Consider the following 20,095-nt stretch of genomic DNA (forward strand, 5'->3'; position numbering starts at 1 on the left):
AAAGAGCTAACGTATGGAGGGTGTGCCCTGTACTGGGCAGTTGTCTGGGAGGTGAAGTCATTTCTCTAACATAAATCAAACTCAAGCAATCTGACCCCCAGAATCCATCCTCATCTTTAACACTAGCTGCTCTTGCTTTTGTACAAACGGACCTAGTATGTTTCTCTTTAGCGCTGTGAAGGAAGCGACATTATTGTGTCTTGTGGTCTGGTTTGTTTTCCAGAGAGGTTATTTCCATGCTAACTTGCATTTGTAGAATATGAAGACTCTTCGTTGATGTATAAATGTGTTTGCTAGGTCATACTTCTGTATAAATAAGTCAAGCCCCTGTAGCTTCTTTTAATTCAGTAAGCAGTTTTCTGTTGAGTACCAGAAAGTGTTCTGGGTGCTGGGACAATAAAGGTAAGAAGGATTTGGCCCGTCTCATAGAACTTAACATAATGGAGGAAGGAAACAATGAACAAGTAGACTTATAAATAGGATGGCTTTAGAGTACAATAAAAGTTCTAAAGGAAATAAACAAAAGTGATAGGAAGAAAGCAACTGAGAGTGTGGCAAGTGTTTAGGGAAATGTTCTCTAAAGAAGGCATATTTTGACCTGAGACCTCAAGAACAAGCGGATGGTGGCCAGGAGAAAATCCATGTTCCAGGCAGAGAGGAGAGCATGCGCAGAGGCCTGAGAGCAGATTGAACTTTAGTGATCTGAAGAACAAAAAGAAGCCTCAGTGTAGCTGGAGTTTAATAAGCAAGAGGAGAATGGTACTAGATGAAGTTGAAGAGGCAATTTGAAGGTAGATTTTTCAGTTCCCATTGGTCATGGATATGACCAGAAAACCTGGGAAGCAAAACTTACTGCCATTGCGTCAGAGCCACCTCACAGGTGCCCGTCCAGTGGGGTTTTGGGAGGCTGTGAATCGCACGCAGGAGGGTGCCTGTCCTTCTCCCTTGGGAGCCGCTTGTGGATCCGAACCAGCAGAAGGGCGTGGCCTTTGTCTTAGCATTGCCACCAGAGCTCCTTTTAGATATTACAGGGCACTGGGAAACCATGAAGATTACAAGCAGGGTGTAGCTTGTCTTTTTAGAGGGCCGCACTCTGGTTTCCATTCAGAAACAGGTGAGGCTGAGTGACAGAAAGACACAGAGCACGCGAGAACGTGGACAGTCCAGTTTGGAAACTGTTTCAGTAGTCCAAGTCAAAGAAGGGGAGATAGAGTCTTCCATGTGGCAGTAGAGATAAGAAAGCTTGGAGATGTGTTTCATAGGTAGACGTAGTGGAATTTAAGTTTTGTACCGGCTATGAGGAAATAAGAGAAATGAAAAATGACTCCCAGGTGTTTGAGGTAAGAAACTGGGTGTAATATGGAACCGCTTACTGAGATGAAGAAGGCAACGGGGAAGAGATCGAGAGCTGGCTTCACTTTTACTACATTTGAGACTCGAGTAGTAGTATTAGTGAGATAATTGGATAGTAGTATTTAGAATTCAAGGAATCCTAACTTGATCCTAATCTGTGCAAAAATGAAGTCAGTCTATATGACGCTGCCAGTCAATAGACAAGAAACTTGACAGCAACAGTAGATGGTGAGCTCTTTTTCCTAGTATCTTTGTAGTAGAAATGTCCCCAGTGAGGTACATGTGCTGTTTCAAGAACTATTCCTGAGTTTCTTAGATAAAATTAGAAAGTAGATTTGGATTATTCTTTTAGAGAACAACAAACAGAGCAATAGAGCTGTTAGAGATTGAGATACAATATTTATTTATTATCCTCTCTGCTTCTTCTGAGATGTTTAGGATACAGCTGTAAATCTGCCTTTATCTTGTTATCTGAAGTATAAAGACACAGAATTTCTTCTTTTATAATCAAGTTCTATGCATGTATATATATTTTTGTATATGTAACTTATCTTTGTATCATATATGTAAACCATAATTATTAAGAAAATATTTCAGAGGAGAGGCAGAGAAATAAAATAACTTTTAGTATCAGTAACAATTACTTTTCAGTTGGTGTTATTTTCTTGTTTCAATTTCACTAGCATATACAAATGTAAGTAATTTGTTCAAGAAATTTTAATATATGGTAACATTAAACAGTAAGGAACAGTATATCTTTGAGTATATGTGTACAGGGATGTATGAGAGAGAGAGAGGTAGAGACCCACAGAGAGAGAGTGTGATATTTAGCAATCTTCAAGGGAAGATTTTACTTTGACTATATCAAAGTCTCTTTTTCCCGTAAGATCCCCAAAGAAAAAAGGGCCTGCGGCACGTGCAACTTCTGCTGCAGCTGCCAGTGCAGAGGCACCAGGAGCATCAACCGTCCCACCTCAGAAGCCATTGAAATCTACCTCTCTTTCACTGTTTTACAAAAAAGGTGAGTAGAGTATTATGTTTAGAGTATGAACTCTGAAATCAAACTGACTGGGTTCTGTGCCTGAATTTCCTGATTTGTAGAATGAAAAAAACCAATAACATAGTCTGCCTTTTAATAATAATAATAATACCTACAAGGTAGGTATTGATAATAATTGGTAATGATGATTATATATATGAATGTATGTAAGTATAAAATCCTTTCAAACAGTGCCTAACACATAGTGCTTAGAAGGTGTTAGATGTTACTATTACTACTGTTATGCTTTCAGATTAATGTTTGGAGGGATTTACACCTGCTATTACTTTGGCTATTGGGGTATGAATATAGGGTTGGTTGGTATTACACTGTGCTGTGACCTAGTGCAGACACACTGCTGGGATCTTTTCAGGTATTTAAGGAGGGTGGTCACTAGACACAGCATATCCTCAAGTACTGAGTCAGAGGTTGGAGTGGTATGCAGGAAGTGTGCATTTACAAGTCCATAGCCATTAGCAACTTTTGAAAAAGAAGTGAGTACTGTGGAAAAAAAAAAAGAAAGAAAAAGAAGTGAAATGACATATTCTTTTATGTAAATTATCTTTCTGATTTTACTCAAGTCATAAATATAGTAACCTTTATACACATAAGACTGAGCTTCAGGTTAAATTGGAGATTTTCCAAGTATGGGTCCCCTGAAAAGTGGAATAAATGATTTGGGGGAATACTCTAGACCTACTCAGTCAGAATCTTTTGTGGGGCCTCGCAGCCCTTGTTTGCATAAGCACACCCCCCCCCAGTCAAGGATCATGGTGGTATTATGTATAATGCCATGCTGCTCATGAAAAGGTCAGTGGTTTGAATCCACCTGCTACTCTGCAAAAGAAAGCCGGGAAGTCTTCTCCAGTAAAGATTTTAACCTCATCTGAACTTCATGACAGTGGGTTTGGACTTTTTAATACAAACACAGAGTTCAGGATCACTGTGATAAAGTGTTAGTTTTTAAAGTCCTTGGGATTTTTAAATCAGCAACTTTATACTTAAAGTAAATTGAGGAAATTGAATGTTGTGGATTCCTTTTCTCCAAGCTTGTATTTCCAATAGTACATTTTAAAAGTACTCTAAAAAAATCCCATGTTAAAAGTGTTACCGTTACCACTTATGTCAGCTATAAGGCAACCAGTTCTCAACAAAATATACTCCATTGGTTTTTTTTTATAGAGAATTGTTCTGCTTAATTTTTTTTATGATGGGAAAAACTCATAGACACTGGACAGTTCCATTATTTTAAAATATATTTCTTCTTCTTGAATGTTGATGGTGGGAATTTCCAACATCTGTGATGAGTGATTACAACAGAACTGAGACAGACCATTTTGTTTATCTATTTCACAATACCTCAGGACAGTTTTCTCCTCTTACGCCCCAGTTCAATTTCATGCTATAGTTGTTAACAATACTTATTATTATTATTATTATTATTATTATTATTATTACATTTTCAATGTACCTAACTTTGTCCTGAGATGGTCAAACTCACTCACTGCCATTTAGACTAAATGGATTGGTAACTGCCCCTCCAGCAGGTTTTGGAGTTTTTAAATTGCACGGGAGGCGATTACCTCTTTTTTCTCCTTCTGAACTACTGGCAGATTCGAACTAACTGAGAGGCACCGCCTCTGGGTCAACAGCGCCTCCGGACTGTGACCCCAGAGCTCCCTTTGTGCTAAGACTAAGAATCATTTCTTCATAAGGGAAATAATGACGATAGAAGAGAGGCATCTGTTAAATGTTTTTAGAACATTAGGGTTATAACCATTTACCGTTCTAAAAGGAATCCACCTGTAATTGGAAGCAAACAGCAGTGGTCATGGGTCCCTCCTCTCTCCACAGTGTACCGGCTGGCCTATCTCCGCCTCAGTACGCTGTGCGCGCGCCTTCTCTCTAACCACCCAGAACTTGAGCACATCATCTGGACCCTTTACCAGCACACGCTGCAAAATGAGTATGAGCTCATGAGAGACAGGCATTTGGACCAGGTAGGGAAGTCCAGCACTTCACTCTCTCTTCTCCCTGCTTACGTTTTTAACTAAATACTGATTTCTTAAAGATTCAGTGCAAAAAGGAAACTGTATCAACTTGGTTTTGTTGTCAGTCCCGACTCATAGCAACCCCGTGTCCCATAGAGCGAATCCTTGCCCAGCCCTGCGATGCCCACAGTCTCTGCTGTGCTTATGCCCATGGTCACAGGCACTGTGTCATGAGTCTCTTTGAGAGCCTCCTCCTTCACTGAACCTCTGCTTTTCCCAGCATGATGTACATACTCATGTGCTAGCCACCGTTAATATTTTTGCTGTAGTTCTCACAAATTAGAACTTTAGGACACAAAGTTGTATTTTAATAACTAAAGATTTAAATGACCTTAAAGATCTTATTTGCAAAAGTCAGTTAAATTCATCCAATAACCAGCACCCAGACCAACTAATAGGACATTTTTCACCTTTTCACCTTCTTTAAGTCACTAGACCCCTTTGCCACTGTCTCCAATATTATTTTTTTCAAGTAGTTTGAACATTTTCCACATCTGCCTTTTTTTTCTTTTGTTAAGTGCTACTTAGACACATTTTAGTTGTATCTGATTCCAGTTTTAACTTTTCTAAGAAATATTTAAGGAGTGAGAACCAAAGTTACAATTTACAAATAAGATTAAAAGTTCTGAATAACTGAGAGTTGATTATTTGCATTTTTTCTTTAAACATAATTTTGACTGAACTTCCCATGTAGATTTTTTAAACTCGAGTCAAATATAGGAAAAGATAATCCTGTAGGATTATCTGTAAGGATAAATGAAAACAGTCAATTACTTTTAAAACCAAAACCATATAATTAAGGTATGAGATTCTGACCTTTTATATCAATTTCTTTTCACTAGATCATGATGTGCTCCATGTATGGCATTTGCAAAGTGAAGAATATTGACCTGAAATTCAAAATTATTGTAACTGCATACAAGGATCTTCCTCATGCTGTCCAAGAGGTAGGCAGTCTTTGTGATGAGATTTTTAAAACACTTTAAAATCTAGGTAATTATTGTTATTATTTAGATAATATATCCACACATCAACTTTCTCTTGGAAAGCTAGGTTCTGACTTGGCCAACTGACTGGAAGAGATCTATATTTGTTCCCGTTCCAAAGAAAGGTGACCCAACTGAGTGTGGAAACTACAGAACAGTGTCACTGATTTCACATGCAAGCAAGATTCTGCTGAAGATCATCCAAAAACGATTAGAACAGCACATCAGCAGAGAACTGCCGGAAGTCCAGGCTGGGTTTAGAAGGGGTCGTGGTACTAGGGATATTGTTGCTGATGTTAGATGGATCTTGGCTGAAAGCAGAGAATACCAGAAGAATGTCTATCTGTGTTTCATTGATTATGCAAAGGCATTTGACTGCGTGGATCATAACAAACTGTGGCTGACTCTGAGAAGAATGGGAATCCCAGAACATTTAATTGTGCTAATACGAAACCTGTACTTGGACCAAGAGGCAGTAGTCAGAACACAGCAGGGTAACACTGCATGGTTCAAAATTGGGAAGGGTGTACGCCAGGGATGCATCCTGTCTCCATACCTTTTCAACATGTATGCAGAGCAGATTATCCGAGAGGCTGGGCTCTATGAGAAGAGTGGCATCAGGATTGGTGGAAGGTCTATTAACAATCTCTGTTATGCAGATGACACAACCCTGCTTGCTGAAACTGACGAGGACCTCATGCACTTGCTGCGAAGGGTCAAGGACTGCAGCCTTCAGTATGGACTGAGGCTCAATGTCAAGAAGACAAAGATTCTCACCACTGGACCAATTGGCAGCTTCAGGGTGGATGACGAAGAGATTGAGATTGTTCACAGCTTCAGTTTGCTCGGCTCCACAGTCAACACTCTTGGCACCAGCAGTCAGGAAATCAAAAAGCGTATCGCAATGGGAAAGTCTGCTGTTAGGGACCTCTCTAAAGTACTCAGGAGCAACAGTGTCTCTCTGGAGACTAAGGTGTGCCTGATACAGGCCATAGTATTTGCAATCGCTTGTTATGCATCAGAGAGTTGGACAATGACTAGGGAGGACAGAAGGAGAGTGGATGCTTTTGAGCTATGGTGCTGGAGTAGGGTACTGAATGTACCCTGGACTGCCAGGAAAACAAACAGATTTATCTTGGAGAGGATTAAACCAAGCTACTCCTTGGAGGCAAGGATTCTGGGGCTTCGTCTGACATACTTTGGACATGTTGCCAGGAGGGACGGGTCCTTGGAGAGGGACATCATGCTTGGGAGGGTTGAGGGACAACGCAGGAGGGGAAGACCCTCTATGAGATGGATTGATTCGGTGGCTGGGGTAATCGGGATGGGTGTGTCAGAGGCGGTGCGTTTGGCGCAGGACAGAGCAGGGTTTAGGGCTGTTGTGCATAGGGTCGCTATGAGTCGGAATTGACTCGACGGCACATAACAACAACAACAACATCTTTATTAACCAGATTCATATTTTAATATATGTTGTTAGGATTGGGAGATGAAATGGGGTTCCAGGAGGTGTAGTCTAATAATTAGGGGGTAACGTCCTTGGCTCTCGTCCTGCTCCGGGCTTTGAGGACCATACAGCTTGCCATGCTGCCTCTGTCAGTATTCCATCATGGCTGCCTCACTGCTTCTCTGTGATCATTTCTGGTGCAGCAGCTGCGATCCCAGCCAAGAAATCTTTTCCAGACCACATTTTCCTGTATTCTGTATGCTTCTTACTAGGTAGAAAATAAAACTGAAAAGATAAATTAACAAAGTACTTTTTAACAAGTTTTTCCACTCTCCTTCCTCAGACATTCAAACGTGTTTTGATCAGAGAAGAGGAATACGACTCCATTATCGTATTCTATAACTCAGTCTTCATGCAGAGACTGAAAACAAATATTTTGCAGTATGCTTCCTCAAGGGTATGTTGAAAATCTTTTGCTTGGGAATAATCTAATTATAAAGCCCTGGATTTTATTAAAATAGTAAAACAATCTCCTTTTTTCTTCTAGCCCCCTGCCTTGTCACCAATACCTCTCCTTCCTCGAAGCCCTTACAAGTTTTCTAACTCACCTCTACGGATTCCTGGGGGTAACATCTACATATCACCCCTCAAAAGTCCATATAAAATGTCAGAAGGCCTGTCAGTCTCCACTAAAATGACTCCAAGATCAAGGTTTGTGTTTCCTTGTAGGAAAGAGGTAGAGATTAGGGGATTCTTTTCATCTAAGTATGAAAATAGCATTTTCTTCATTTAAAATAGGTGATAGGTTTTTGTCTCTAATTTGTTGCTATGTAGTAAGTGGCGTGATAGAAGCTATAGGAGGAATTAATGTAATCTGTTGACTTGGATGGGTTTGTACTTTAGTTATCATCTCTCCCAGCTGCTGGGGTCTGGTTTTTCACAAATAGTCTGAGAACCAGTTTGGTGGTAGGTTTCAAAACACTTTCATATATTTGTAATCTGCTAAATTAAATAGATTGGTTTTGGTTAAGCATTTAATTCTATAGTTTATTGGCCATCTTGTAAATTCTGTGTGGGCTTTAACCATTTTGCTTTGTTATAAAAAAGCAGTCTATTAAATGTAAATGGCTGTAAATTAAGCTGGAGCTTTTCCCCTAATTCTACCTGTGCTCCCTGATACTACCCCGGGCAGGCAGGTCACTACCTTGACTTCAAAGGAGTGCTGCTAGCAGGGAAATGAGGAGTGTGAAACTGTTTAAAATGCTCAGATGAAAGGTTCTGTGCAACTATAAATCATTATATTGTCATCCACATCCAACCACAAGTGCTCTCCACCTTTGAAGTCCTTCAATTGACTCATTACGTGTTATCATGGGCTATTTGAAACTGACTTTGTTTGTGTAAAGTGGGAGGCAGATTAACTAGTACAGTTAAGGTAGTAGTAACTAAAACATTACCAGCCCAGGGAGTTGTACTTAATGGACAGGAGAAACAAGCAAGGAGAAAGATACAGGAACCCTGTAGGGTTCCAAAGTAACTCCATAGAAAACATTGGGGTCATATGTGTATTTATACAGGTAATTCACACTCGTGATGAAATTCCAGTCTTCAGAACAATATAAAGTAAAAAATAATTGGTTGTACAAGACAGATGCCCACTGGGTCCCTGTGCTAGCCTTTGCTTGTGTAGTATCTGATAGCCGGATGTCAGTGTCTTGCTGTGTTACTTTGCTAAGACTCCACACCGTGTCCATTTGGCTAAAGGTACACAGTCTCACACTGAAAATATCCACTTATATAATTTCTAATTAAGATAATTACTCCACTTTACACTTAAAATGATAGCTGTTTATGATATTAGTGATAGCAATTCTGGGTTGGGATTCATTAAGTCCAAAAATCAAATTCTGAAAACTCTTTACTGATATATCAGTGTTTAAGCATTAAAAGAGCATATCAAAAGACATGCTGATTAATTTTCTGAATCTGAACCAACAAATATGCACAGAGCAGATTAAACTGTGAATCTTCTTAGTCAGCATTATTGCATTATACTGGTTAATCACATAGTAGCTAGAGAATGACCACATATAGGATCATTGAAGGATAATAAATTTCTTTCTCCACTGGTCTCATATGAATATGATCAAATCTATTCTGATTAGGTTAAATGAAGCTAATGCTGTCTTCAGCTTTATTGTCAAAAACTTTTATGGCTCAAACAAGGACAAAACAGACCACTAGAGACATCTGTTTCTAGGATATGTCATAAATAGATTTTACCATATAAAAAATACAGACCTTAATTAGAATTATCATTCTTTAATACTGTAAGTTCTTCCAAATATAACTTGAATTTATAAGAGAAAATGTGAAACTATGATTGCAAAGTTACCCATGAAGAACTATTGAGGTTTTTTAAGAACTAAGCAAGAGTGAATTAAAAACTTTCTTTCCTCCTTTCTAAATGTGAACAATGGCAAAACACCCAAGCATCTTTTCTTTAAAAATCTTGGAAATTTTATCAGCACTATTATGAGATAATAGGAGCTCTGTCTGCATAGGGATTAAGTACTTAACTGCTAACTGAAAGGTTTACCAGTTTGAACCCAGTACATGGGAGAAAGGCGACAGTCTGTTTCCCTAAATATTTACAGTCTTTGAAACCCTACAGGGCAGTTCTACTCTGCACCATTGGGTAGCCTGTGCTATAGGGTAGTTGTTAGAACCAACTCAGCAGCAGTGGGTATGGGGTTACTATGGGATAAGCTCTGAAGGAGAATAATTTGTCAGAGGTTCTCAGGTAAATGTTGGTTTGATGTTTTTGATAGTTTAAAAAGATGTGTGTGTATATATATATTCATCTCTGTACTTTTCTGTATGATTTTCATTACTAATTAATCTGTATTTCATCTTGACAGAATCTTGGTATCAATTGGTGAATCATTTGGGGTGAGTTGTGTTTTGGTTTTTTTTTGTATGAAAAATAATTATATATACTTGTAACTATAAAAAAACCTGAAGATTTCTGTAATTTTAATTTACACATGCCATTAATTCAAACATTTCATCTAAGCATAGATAGAATTTAGAAACATGTGTGTTTAGTAAACAGTGTTGAAATTCACAAATTATCCGTAAGACTTGAAATGGTATCTTCTACAATGTAATCAGAATGTCACCAGCCAGTCCTTACCTACTGGTTTCTCATTGCACACATTTGTTGTTAAACACACACTTTTCCTTGTCCTTCTTCCCTCAGACTTCTCAGGCTTCTGAGATAGTCTTTATCTGGTACATTCATTCCAAGTTGGGTATATGAGATGCTGCCTCAGTGTAAGTGGCACGCCTTCTGTGTTAATCTTTGTTCCAGAGAGATTCCAGGGAAAGCCAAACTTTGAAACCGGTACTTTAGGCTGAGAATTAAGTGTTCTAGTTGGCCACCCATTAACTTTGTTAATTCAGTAGCCCTGTATTCAGTGTGTATTACCGCTCCAGAGGGTGGGGAGACTGCCCATATTATTTCTTTCTGCCTAGCGAATTGTCCCTAAACTTATAAAATTTATGTGACCTTCTCTTCTGGTTCTGCTCTGTCCCCCACCCCCACCCCCCAAACATTCCCCAAAAGTTATTCCCATTTTGTGTGCATCTGGGAGGGAAGTGGTTTTGTTTCTGGTTTTGTTTGGAATGAGTCCTGCAAATAGGGAACAAGAATTTCAAAGTAATAGTGACATTTGGAGGAAGAGCGAGTACCTCCTGAGAAGAGACGGGAGCATTTTAAAAGTGTGGGTGTTTAATTAGTGCCAAGTAAGTTACGCTTCCCTTGGGTTTCTCATCTCTTACTTAAGTAAAGCAGAAAAGTCAAATGCACATGCCACCTCTGCTGCTTTTTCACTTACCCCAAACCAAGGGATTTCTAGTTAAGGGTCTACAGAACTATTTAAAATAACGGATTCTGTAATTCATAGACCTCTGAGAAGTTCCAGAAAATAAATCAGATGGTGTGTAACAGCGAGCGCGCGCTCAAGAGAAGTGCTGAAGGAAGCATCCCTCCCAAACCTCTGAAGAAGCTGCGCTTTGACGTGGAAGGGAATGATGAGCCCGATGGGAGGTAGGAGCAATGCCACAACTGCAGTGGCTGGACAGGTCACCGGAGAGCCAGGCTCCACTCTGCTCCCCCTTCCCACCATTCACCATTCCCTTGCAGGCCACTTGTATTTGCAAGTTGGGAGGATTTCTCCAGTACAGGTACCAGTGCATCCTAAAGTTAAAAGCATGCCACAACTATTAGGTCAGCTGTGTCAGAACTCAGTGCAGATCGCATATGCTGAAAATCTGAACTTCTCTTTTGAAAGCTGTTGCTGACATTTTTAATTTCACCATTAAATATTTAAAATGCCTGTCCTGAAAAAAATGTTAACAGCTTCAGTTTGCTCGGCTCCACGGTCAACACTCTTGGCACCAGTAGCCAGGAAATCAAAAAATGTACTGCGATGGGAAAGTCTGCGATTAGGGACCTCTCTAAAGTACTCAAGAGCAACAGTGTCTCTCTGGAGACTAAGGTGCGCCTGATACAGGCCATGGTGTTTGCAATCACTAGTTATGCATCAGAGAGTTGGACAATGACTAGGGAGGCTAGAAGGAGAATTGACGCCTTTGAGCTGTGGTGCTGGAGAAGAGTATTGAATGTTCCATGGACTGCCAAGAAAACAAACAGATTCATCCTAGAGAGGGTTAAACCAGGCTGCTCCTTGGAGGCAAGGATTCTGGGGCTTCGTCTGACATACTTTGGACATGTTGTAAGGAGAGACAGGTCTTTAGAGAGGGACATCATGCTGGGTAGAGTAGAGGGACAGCGCAGGAGGGGAAGACCCTCTATGAGGTGGATTGATTCAGTGACTGGGGTAATCGGGATGGGTGTGTCAGAGGCAATGCAATTGGCACAGAATAGAGCACGGTTTAGGGCTGTTGTACATAGGGTCGCTATGAGTCACAAACAACTTGATGGCACATAACAACAGCAACAGCAGTGTTTTATTAAAAACATGAATAAAATGTTCATGATTTATTTATGAAGTTTACATTTTGGATAGATTCTATATCTCTAGTAACTAAAGGTAAAATGTAATTTCACAAATCAATAAATAAAGCACCATAGTTAATAGAAATTTGAATTTTTCACTTATACATGTGCATGTGAAATGTTTTCCTTTTTTTTTTTTTTACTCTACAGTAAACAACTCGGAGGAGAATCCAAATTTCAACAAAAACTGGCAGAAATGAGTAAGTACCTATGTAAGTACCTCATGCCATTAAAAAAATTATGGGTAGCATGTATTGTAAATATTTTCACTTTATTAGCAGACTTAAAAAAAGCATTTTAAATAGAATTTGAGTTGATACTGTCTGCCAGCATTTGTTATTAAATACATTATGCAAAGCGAAGGTTACCTTCACTCTTTCTAGACTCTTTGATGCTGGAAGACCCAGAAGGGTGATGCTGTGGCCACATCTTCAGGATGATGACTGCAGTTAGAACTGCTTCAGGGTGGCCAAGCTGTACTGAGTAACTAACTGCTTAAGGCAATTAGATACAGGAAAAGGGTTTACAAACCTAGCTTGTGCCAGTATCATCATCCTAATTTCTAAGCTATTTAATCTTTTGTTATGCTGCTGTTGTTGGAATCTGCCTAATTTCCAAGTTTTAAAATTAAATTCAAGCAAAAGTTTTCCGTTATTGAATGTCAGAATTTGTGTAAAGAATACCAGGTGACTGTGTAGCCTACACAGAGTAGCATCAATGTGGAATGTTAAGATGAGTGGAATTCTGTCCTGCACCACTCAGATGGGGAGGGGCAGCCCAAGTGTAGTAGTGAATGTAAAGGTCACTCGGTGACTGCTGTTGGGCTGCCCAGGAAAGGTAGGGAGGGTAATGGACGTGCCATTTCTTGATCTCTGGTGTCAGACATGTTAAATATGGGGTGGGGGTGGGGAATCTGGAACCTTGAAAGAAGGAAAATACTTAGCAGATGAAAAGTATATTAGGACTATCATTCCTAGGTCATAGGACATAGCAACTGGCACGATACCAATTAAAATATGACAACAGAGTTTTTTTCAACATGTCTTTGTAGGTACTAATTTTGAAAAATATAATGGAATAAAAGAAAAGCCTTGGGTTTTATATTAAGCCATTTTTTCCTCTATTACATTGAAAAGTAAAATGAATACTAAATTTATCAAAAGTTTAAATTTTGTGGTTATAAATTAATATCTTTTTGGATTTTACATCGACTAATATACTCCTGTTTTAATTCATACATAGTTTTGGCTTCTCCCATCTTCCCCCTCCCCGCCCCTGTCCCAAGTACATGAAGGTAGACATGAAGCTTAAAAAGTAAACTTATGCCTTGAAAACATGTGGAAGCATTTTGGAGCCCACAAATATGTATTTAAGGAGGAGGAGAAAGCTGTAAAAACATGTCTGTTTTCTTTTTTTTGTTTGTAGTCATTTGGGTGTAAGTTTAATTCATTTTTCACCCAACAGCCTGCCCTTAAGTGCTGCCCTGCCATATGACTGCACTCTACCTTCTCCCTCCCTGGATTCCCCATTTCTGTTCATCTTTCTCGCCTGCCCCTTTCTGCCTTCTAAGCTTTGCTTTTTGGGCAGATGCTACCCATTTGTCTCCTCAGACTCTATTGAGGAGTGCATCCTCCTTGTTCATTTTATATTTGTGTTATTAAGCCAAAAGGTGACCCCTGGGGGTGTGCTAATCTCCAGGCTTGACGGGTGTTTAAAGGCCACTATCCCAGGGGTTCCACTAGTTTTATCAGACCAGTAAATACGTCATTTGGCATTTTTTAACGTATTTGTTGTGCTTTTTTTTCTCCTCCCTCTCTGCTCAGGACTTTATGTTGTGACCCTGAGTGGAGTAGTCAGTAGTAGAGGTAGTCAGGCACCGTGTAGTTCTCGTCTCCAGCTAGTGGAGGCTGCGGTGGGTGTGCTCCAAGAGAAAACATGCCTGCTTGCTTAAACAAGAGTCTGTCGCTGTAGTCAGTACATTTCCCAGTGGCCCACTTCCCAGTGGCCCACTTAGCTGTGTTGGGAGCTTCCTCTGCAGGGCCCGCGTGCAGTGGGAACATTGGAGAGAGAGCAGCAGCGGGAGCTTTAGGCCCTAAGGCTGAGGGATCCCCCAGAACACTCTCAGCTCCTCAGAGAACTGCACTCAGAAAAGGTCAGCACACAACGCTGGAGCTGGGGAGAGACCTTCTTTTCTTTCCTTTCCAAGTGTGAATATTCTCTGTGCTTCTTTATAAAGAGCTCTAAAAGTTTCTAAATAAGTATTCTGCTTTTATCTCTATTGTAATGAATAAAGTAATTTTAAACTACCTATATCATATTGAACGAGCTGATGTCTTTACGGTATTCGATGAAAGGCATCTCTGCGCGGAAGGGCTTCTCCTTTAGAAAAGCTCTAACTCTCTTCGGCACGTCCGGTCTGGGCATGCGCAGGGCTCTCGCCTGGCGCTGTGCATCCCAATCCAACCGCATCCCCTGTGGCTTAGTGTATGAAAGTGGGGTGCACGTACCCCAAGAGGGGATGCGGGAACTGTTAAGCGCTTCCTTGTTTGTATCTCGCTCTTTCCATTTGCTTGGGGGTTGCATGCTTTATACTATTTATTAGTCAGCTGTAAAACCAAAACCAGTCCAATCGCTGCTGAGTCCGCGCTGACAGACGACACCGTGTGTGTTGTCGGAGTCCCATCGTCCTGTCTGGTCCTAAGTGGCTCGCCAGGCCTTTCCTCCAGGCGGCCGTGGGCGGTTTCAGACCGCCAGCATTTCGGTTAGCGGCCTAGCACGCCAACTGGGTGCACGATGAAGGGACTCGAGCACAACCGTAGGACTACGGTGTGTATTTAATGAATACACACGTGTTCAGAACAAATGTACTGACAGGGCTGTGTGATCCAAACCATTTAGAAAGCACCTACTTTTGAAAGGCCCTGAGAACCATTGATTAGAAACGTGTATCGTAAATGACGGCACCTTCTCGATGCACCTGGCACCACGTGCGCGGCTAACAGCTCCTCTTCCTCTTTGCAGCCTCCACCCGAAGCCGGATGCACAAGCAGCAAATGAACGACAGCACAGATACCTCAGACAAGGAGGAGAAGTGAGGCCCTCAGGACCGCGGTGTGGGCGCCGTGTCCACCTCCAGCTTCGTTTCTCTGACTTCCTCTCACTTGGTTTACAGCCACGTTCAAACTCCTCTTCAGTTAAGAGATACGTGAAGATGCAAGTTGAATTTGTGCATGGGATTCCTAGACCACTTACCATGTTGTAGTCCTTGTCGCTACATGATCGGAAATCTCATGTAAATCCTGCCTTTTAAACCGTTGTAGCAGATGATGTCCATTCCCGAAGCCCAATTACTCTGTTTCCCGGTGGTGAGGAGGCCTGAGCTGCGTGGCTCCTCCCCACGGAGTCGTCTTTCTCAGTACTTTGCCTTTTACATATGTGAGATGTTTGCTACTGTTTTTATTAATTTATATATGTATTTTTTATTTAACACAAACACCCTCAGAAAATATGTCCTGTCTTCCAAATGCCATTTGGATGACCAGCTGATGCGCCCAAATGATCATGATCTCTTCCGCTACAATGGGTATTAGAAGCTAGGGGGAAAAGAGAGATAATGACTAATTTTTAAGCATTACATTTGACTTTACCGTTGGAATCTGATGTCCTCTGTGTTTGTTTTAAGAATTTTAGCTTTCGAATGCCAGCAGCAGACAAAGTCTAAACATGATACTACTGACACAGATTTCATACCTCAGCATTTGTCAGTTTCCTCTTCATTCTCTTCTCCATCCAACTCATGCTTTAAAATGAGGGTTAGTAATAGTCCTCTTGGTTTTAACGCCAGATCACTGAAGTTACAAAGCACCCAGCTAGTACTTGACAAAAAAGAACATTTTGGCTAGAGCTTTTCTAGAGGACCCTAATAACCATATATTCCCAAGTGCACTTTCTAATGTTTAGGGGTCCTGAATAGTCAAAATAGAAGTGAAATTTTCTCTGTAAACAGACTGTTAACTATAGAGCCTTAATCCCCACCTCCTCCCCTTGCCCCGAGATTTGTCTAATTATTAATAATTAGTCAGCCCTCTTAAATTTGGAGAGATTTGTGTTTTCTCCGGAAAAACATATCTTCTAGATAGTATGGGCTAACACTAGCACATTCAAAGCCAGATGGTTTATAGTCCCAAATTGCAAGCAATCAAAGATCTTTGTGTCCATCTGATTAGTGCAAAAGCTTCAAATTAAAACAGCTTCATAAAAAGAAGAGGCGCTTTCCCCCCGAGCACCTTAAGGTGTATTTAAACTATCTTGTGTGATTAATTTATTTAGAGATGCTATAATTTAAAGTAGGAGGTATTTAAGTTAGCATCAGTTAGCTCTCTTAGGGAATTCATTTTATCTAAACCCCAGAATTATTCTTAAAAAGACCTCTTGTTAGAAAACCAAAATTTTTTTGGCTCAGTCAAGTTTCCAAACCTACTATTTTGACAGGTATCTCAATAACAAAGGCACAAGAAAGCCTTGCTCCATTTCCTCTTTAATTTTTGCATGAATATTATACAAGCATTTAGCCTTTAAGTCAGGCCAACCATGTTACTGTGTCTTTTGCTAATATGTTCACATTAGACTTAGTATCCGAATTTTAGGAACTTCAGAGATCATGTATTGAGAATTCTTAAGGCTTCAGACATTGCTTTATTGCTTTTTTTTGTACTTGCTGAAACATTTAAACTTTAAACTTGCTATGTTACTATTTTCTACAATTAATACTTTGCCTATTTTAAAATAAATTAGTTAAGAATATTGATGGTCTGATTCTGTGGTCTTTGTATTCAGTGCATTAATGTCATTATTTATAGCTACATCCTCTCCTAGTATGAACTCACCCATTCTCGGCCTTTAAATATGGTCTGTGTGTTAATCAAAGGGCTACTGGCTCAAATCCACTAGCCACTTTATGAAGAGAGCTGAGCAGTCCCCTCCTGTGAAGATTACAACTTTGGAAATCCAGTCACTGGGTTACTGGGTTACTGGCACAATACACGCAACAGCAGGGGTTGAGTTGATACCCCCCAATTTTCTTTAGCAAAATGAAAGTTTAATAGTCAACAGAATTACTGATTCCTAACTTATTCCCTTATCACTATGTACATCTCAAAACAGAAACCAAAAATACCATTTCTATCTTGATCGTCTATTTTACTAAACTCTTGCTGAAGCCAAACCCCTAAGATTCCTCTCTTCACTCTGGTCTGAGCCAGTGTTCAGACTGCACACAGGCCTCCCTTTTTCCTCCCTTTCTTTTGTCATCCCACTCCGAAATAACAGGACAGGGATGTGGCTTCTGATGCTTCTCCCCATGGAATCCCCACAGCTGACTCAGCTTGTCCTCACTGCCTGCACTTCCTCCTCCTGCTGCTCCCGGTGTCACCTTCCTGGGCTGCCCACTCTGGCCACTGCGGCCTCCAGGAGTGGCCGTGCCCAGTTCTGCCCAGAGCGCTTCCACTTGCCCTTCCTTCTGTCCCAGACTCGCTCAGAACTCTGCAGTGCTGCTTTACACTTGCACTGACCAGCACACTGAATTCATCACTCCATATTGTAGTGGCAACATCGTAACACCTTCATTTCACCTGCTTACAGCCTCTCTCTCCATTCCTTTTCTCCCTCCCACAATTCAGAGCATCAGCCTCCTGTTCTGGTGGTGCTATTAAAGCTCTCGCATCACGAACTCCTATGTAGCAAAAACCACAAACCTGCACTAAGTGCATTTTTCCACGTGTGTGGAAGCAAACAATACTCTTCTAAAAGATCAATATTTTTTACTTCTGTGATGTGCAAGCTTTAGCATAAGCATATGTATGTACTTGAAAAAAATATATATGTAGAGACTTTATTCAGATGCTTTACCGAGTTCTAGCATGCTCTGTATCTAGAGCTATGACCCGTAACCGACCCTCCAGTGGGTGTTCAGAGGCAGTAAGTTTCACAGGAGGAGATTGCTCTCCTCTCTCTCCCACACAGCAGCTGGGGGATTCGAATCCTGTACCTTAGCATTTGGCAACCCTGTTTCTTACTACTAAGCCACCAGAGCTCCCTATGAGATACAGCAATGACTAAAAGAGACTAAAACCTCCGTCTTCATGGAATTGACATTGTTTAAAAAAGTTTCAAAAAAAGCAAGCAAGCAAATCAAATGTGGAAAAGACCTCAGCTTGTGGAAGAGAAAAGGAAAGCTGGACATTCAGAGAAGGAATTTTCAAAATGAAAACAGAGACCCATTGAGTGGTTGTTTAGGCAAAGTACTGAGGCGTGAGGCATGTAGTAACAGGAGTGCAATGTTCTAGAAGAAAAGCCAGTGCTATGAGGTGGACAGGACTCTGTCCAATGTGTCTGAGCAGCAAGTTAGAGGTTACAGTGGAAAGAAGAGGTAACTAGAAATGTGGGAGAAAGTATTCATTTATCACAAAGTTTGCATTAAAGGCTTGTCCTTCAAAGAATTCTTTCTGTATTTCACAAGTCCACCAACCCTCTATCTGCAATTCTAAAGTCCAAAAAGCTCTGAAAACCAAGCAGTGTGAGTTTGGTACTAATTGAGCTTATTACCATTGGGTCAAAATGGCCTCATAGCTGACCCTCCAGGTGGTTTCAAAGGCTATATATTGTATGGGAGCAGCTGGTGGATTCGAACTCCCTGCCTTTGGATTGGCAGTGGAACTCCTTATCCATTAGGCCACCAGAGCTCCCTTTTGTCTGGAAAGCACAGACAGTTGCTTATTAGGCCAGTAGGCAATATCATGATAGAAAAAAAGATTAAAATTGTTCATTATTTCATTTTACTTGAATCCACACTCAACATCCATGGTAGCAGCAGCTGAGAAATAAAAAGACTATTGCCTTGGGCAACACTGCAGTCAAAGACCCCTCTAGAGTACTGAGAAGCAAAGATACTGGTCTAAGACAGGTGCACTTGACCCAAGTCATGGTATTTTCAATCACCTCATACGCATTGGAGAGTTGGACAATGAATAAAGAAACCAAAGAATTGTTGCCATTGAGCTGTAGTGTTTCCAAGGAGTATTGAATACACCATAGGTGGTCAAAAGAACAATCACGTCTGTCTGGGGAGAAGTATGACCCTGTGTTCCTTAGAGGCAAAGCTGAGAGAATTTCACTTCTCATACTTAGGACATGTTGTCAGGAGCCAGTCCTTGGAAAAAGACATCATGCTGGCGAAAGGGCAAGAATAAAGAGCGCCCCTCAACATGATGCATTGACAATTGACATAGTGGCTGTAACTGCAGGCTTGAGCATGGCGGAGATCATTTCAGTCTGTGGCTCGTAGGGTCACCATGACTGTGGTTGACTCAATGACACCTAAAACAACTGGAATTGACTCATCTCTACAGAGGTATGTATGTTCTGAGCTCCCAAAATTTTTATAAAACACATCTGGCACAAAGTGTTTCAGATAGAGTTAGCTTGAGTTGAAGTCAAATGATGTCTTAAAAATGGGGTGCCAGAGGAATGATTTACCTGAAGAATCAGTTGAGGTCCCAAAGATGGGAATGAAAAAGGGGCAGAGCAGACAGCAGTATTCATCACAGGTTGCACCAAAGGTCGCTGGGAACCTAAATGAAAGGCAGGCTCTTAGATCAACTCAATCCACTTTTAGTCTAGATGACAGAAAGTGATCCTCTCTTGATAATTAGTATTCCACTGATTTAATTTAGCCCTTTGTTATTGAGTGCTGTAGAGTCGACTCCAACTCAGTGATCCCATGGACAACGGCTCTAAATGGTCCCTAACACTGTCCCATCCTCACAATCTCTGTTGTGCTCAAATCCCTTGTTAGTCCCAGTGTCTGTACATCTCATTAAGGGTCTTTGTCTCCGTCTCTGACCCTCTACCTTTCCAAACATGTTATCCTTTCCCAGACTGACACCTAAGAGCTTGAAGCTAGAATGAAAGGACAAGTTCAAATTCATATTAATTTTTTACTTCCTATTTTTGTCCCCTTGATATCCTCCCACAACTCATCTGGCCTTCATTCATTAGTGTTCAAAGCCTCAAATCTGTTCCTGAGATGGTTCTGAAATTCAGGTGGGATAGACTCAAGGTCATATTTTGGTTGCCTCG

The 20,095-nt window shown here is 40.7% G+C and overlaps 1 protein-coding gene across 1 annotated transcript in view; it reads left to right on the top strand.

The window, feature by feature from the left end:
• RB1 (retinoblastoma 1) overlaps positions 1 to 15,054 on the top strand; it is a 121,945-nt gene extending 106,891 nt beyond the window's left edge. Inside the window, exons 19-28 of the mRNA XM_006879496.1 lie at positions 844 to 891; positions 2,224 to 2,374; positions 4,247 to 4,392; positions 5,286 to 5,390; positions 7,220 to 7,333; positions 7,424 to 7,587; positions 9,798 to 9,828; positions 10,845 to 10,987; positions 12,110 to 12,159; positions 14,981 to 15,054. Coding sequence (XP_006879558.1) covers positions 844 to 891; positions 2,224 to 2,374; positions 4,247 to 4,392; positions 5,286 to 5,390; positions 7,220 to 7,333; positions 7,424 to 7,587; positions 9,798 to 9,828; positions 10,845 to 10,987; positions 12,110 to 12,159; positions 14,981 to 15,054 — 1,026 coding nt within the window. The remainder of the gene's footprint in view (positions 1 to 843; positions 892 to 2,223; positions 2,375 to 4,246; positions 4,393 to 5,285; positions 5,391 to 7,219; positions 7,334 to 7,423; positions 7,588 to 9,797; positions 9,829 to 10,844; positions 10,988 to 12,109; positions 12,160 to 14,980) is intronic.
• Positions 15,055 to 20,095: the final 5,041 nt, after the last annotated feature.

Source organism: Elephantulus edwardii, unplaced genomic scaffold (assembly GCF_000299155.1).
Source record: "Elephantulus edwardii isolate Elephantulus edwardi_28Jun2011 unplaced genomic scaffold, EleEdw1.0 scaffold00004, whole genome shotgun sequence".
Lineage (NCBI taxonomy): Eukaryota > Metazoa > Chordata > Mammalia > Macroscelidea > Macroscelididae > Elephantulus > Elephantulus edwardii.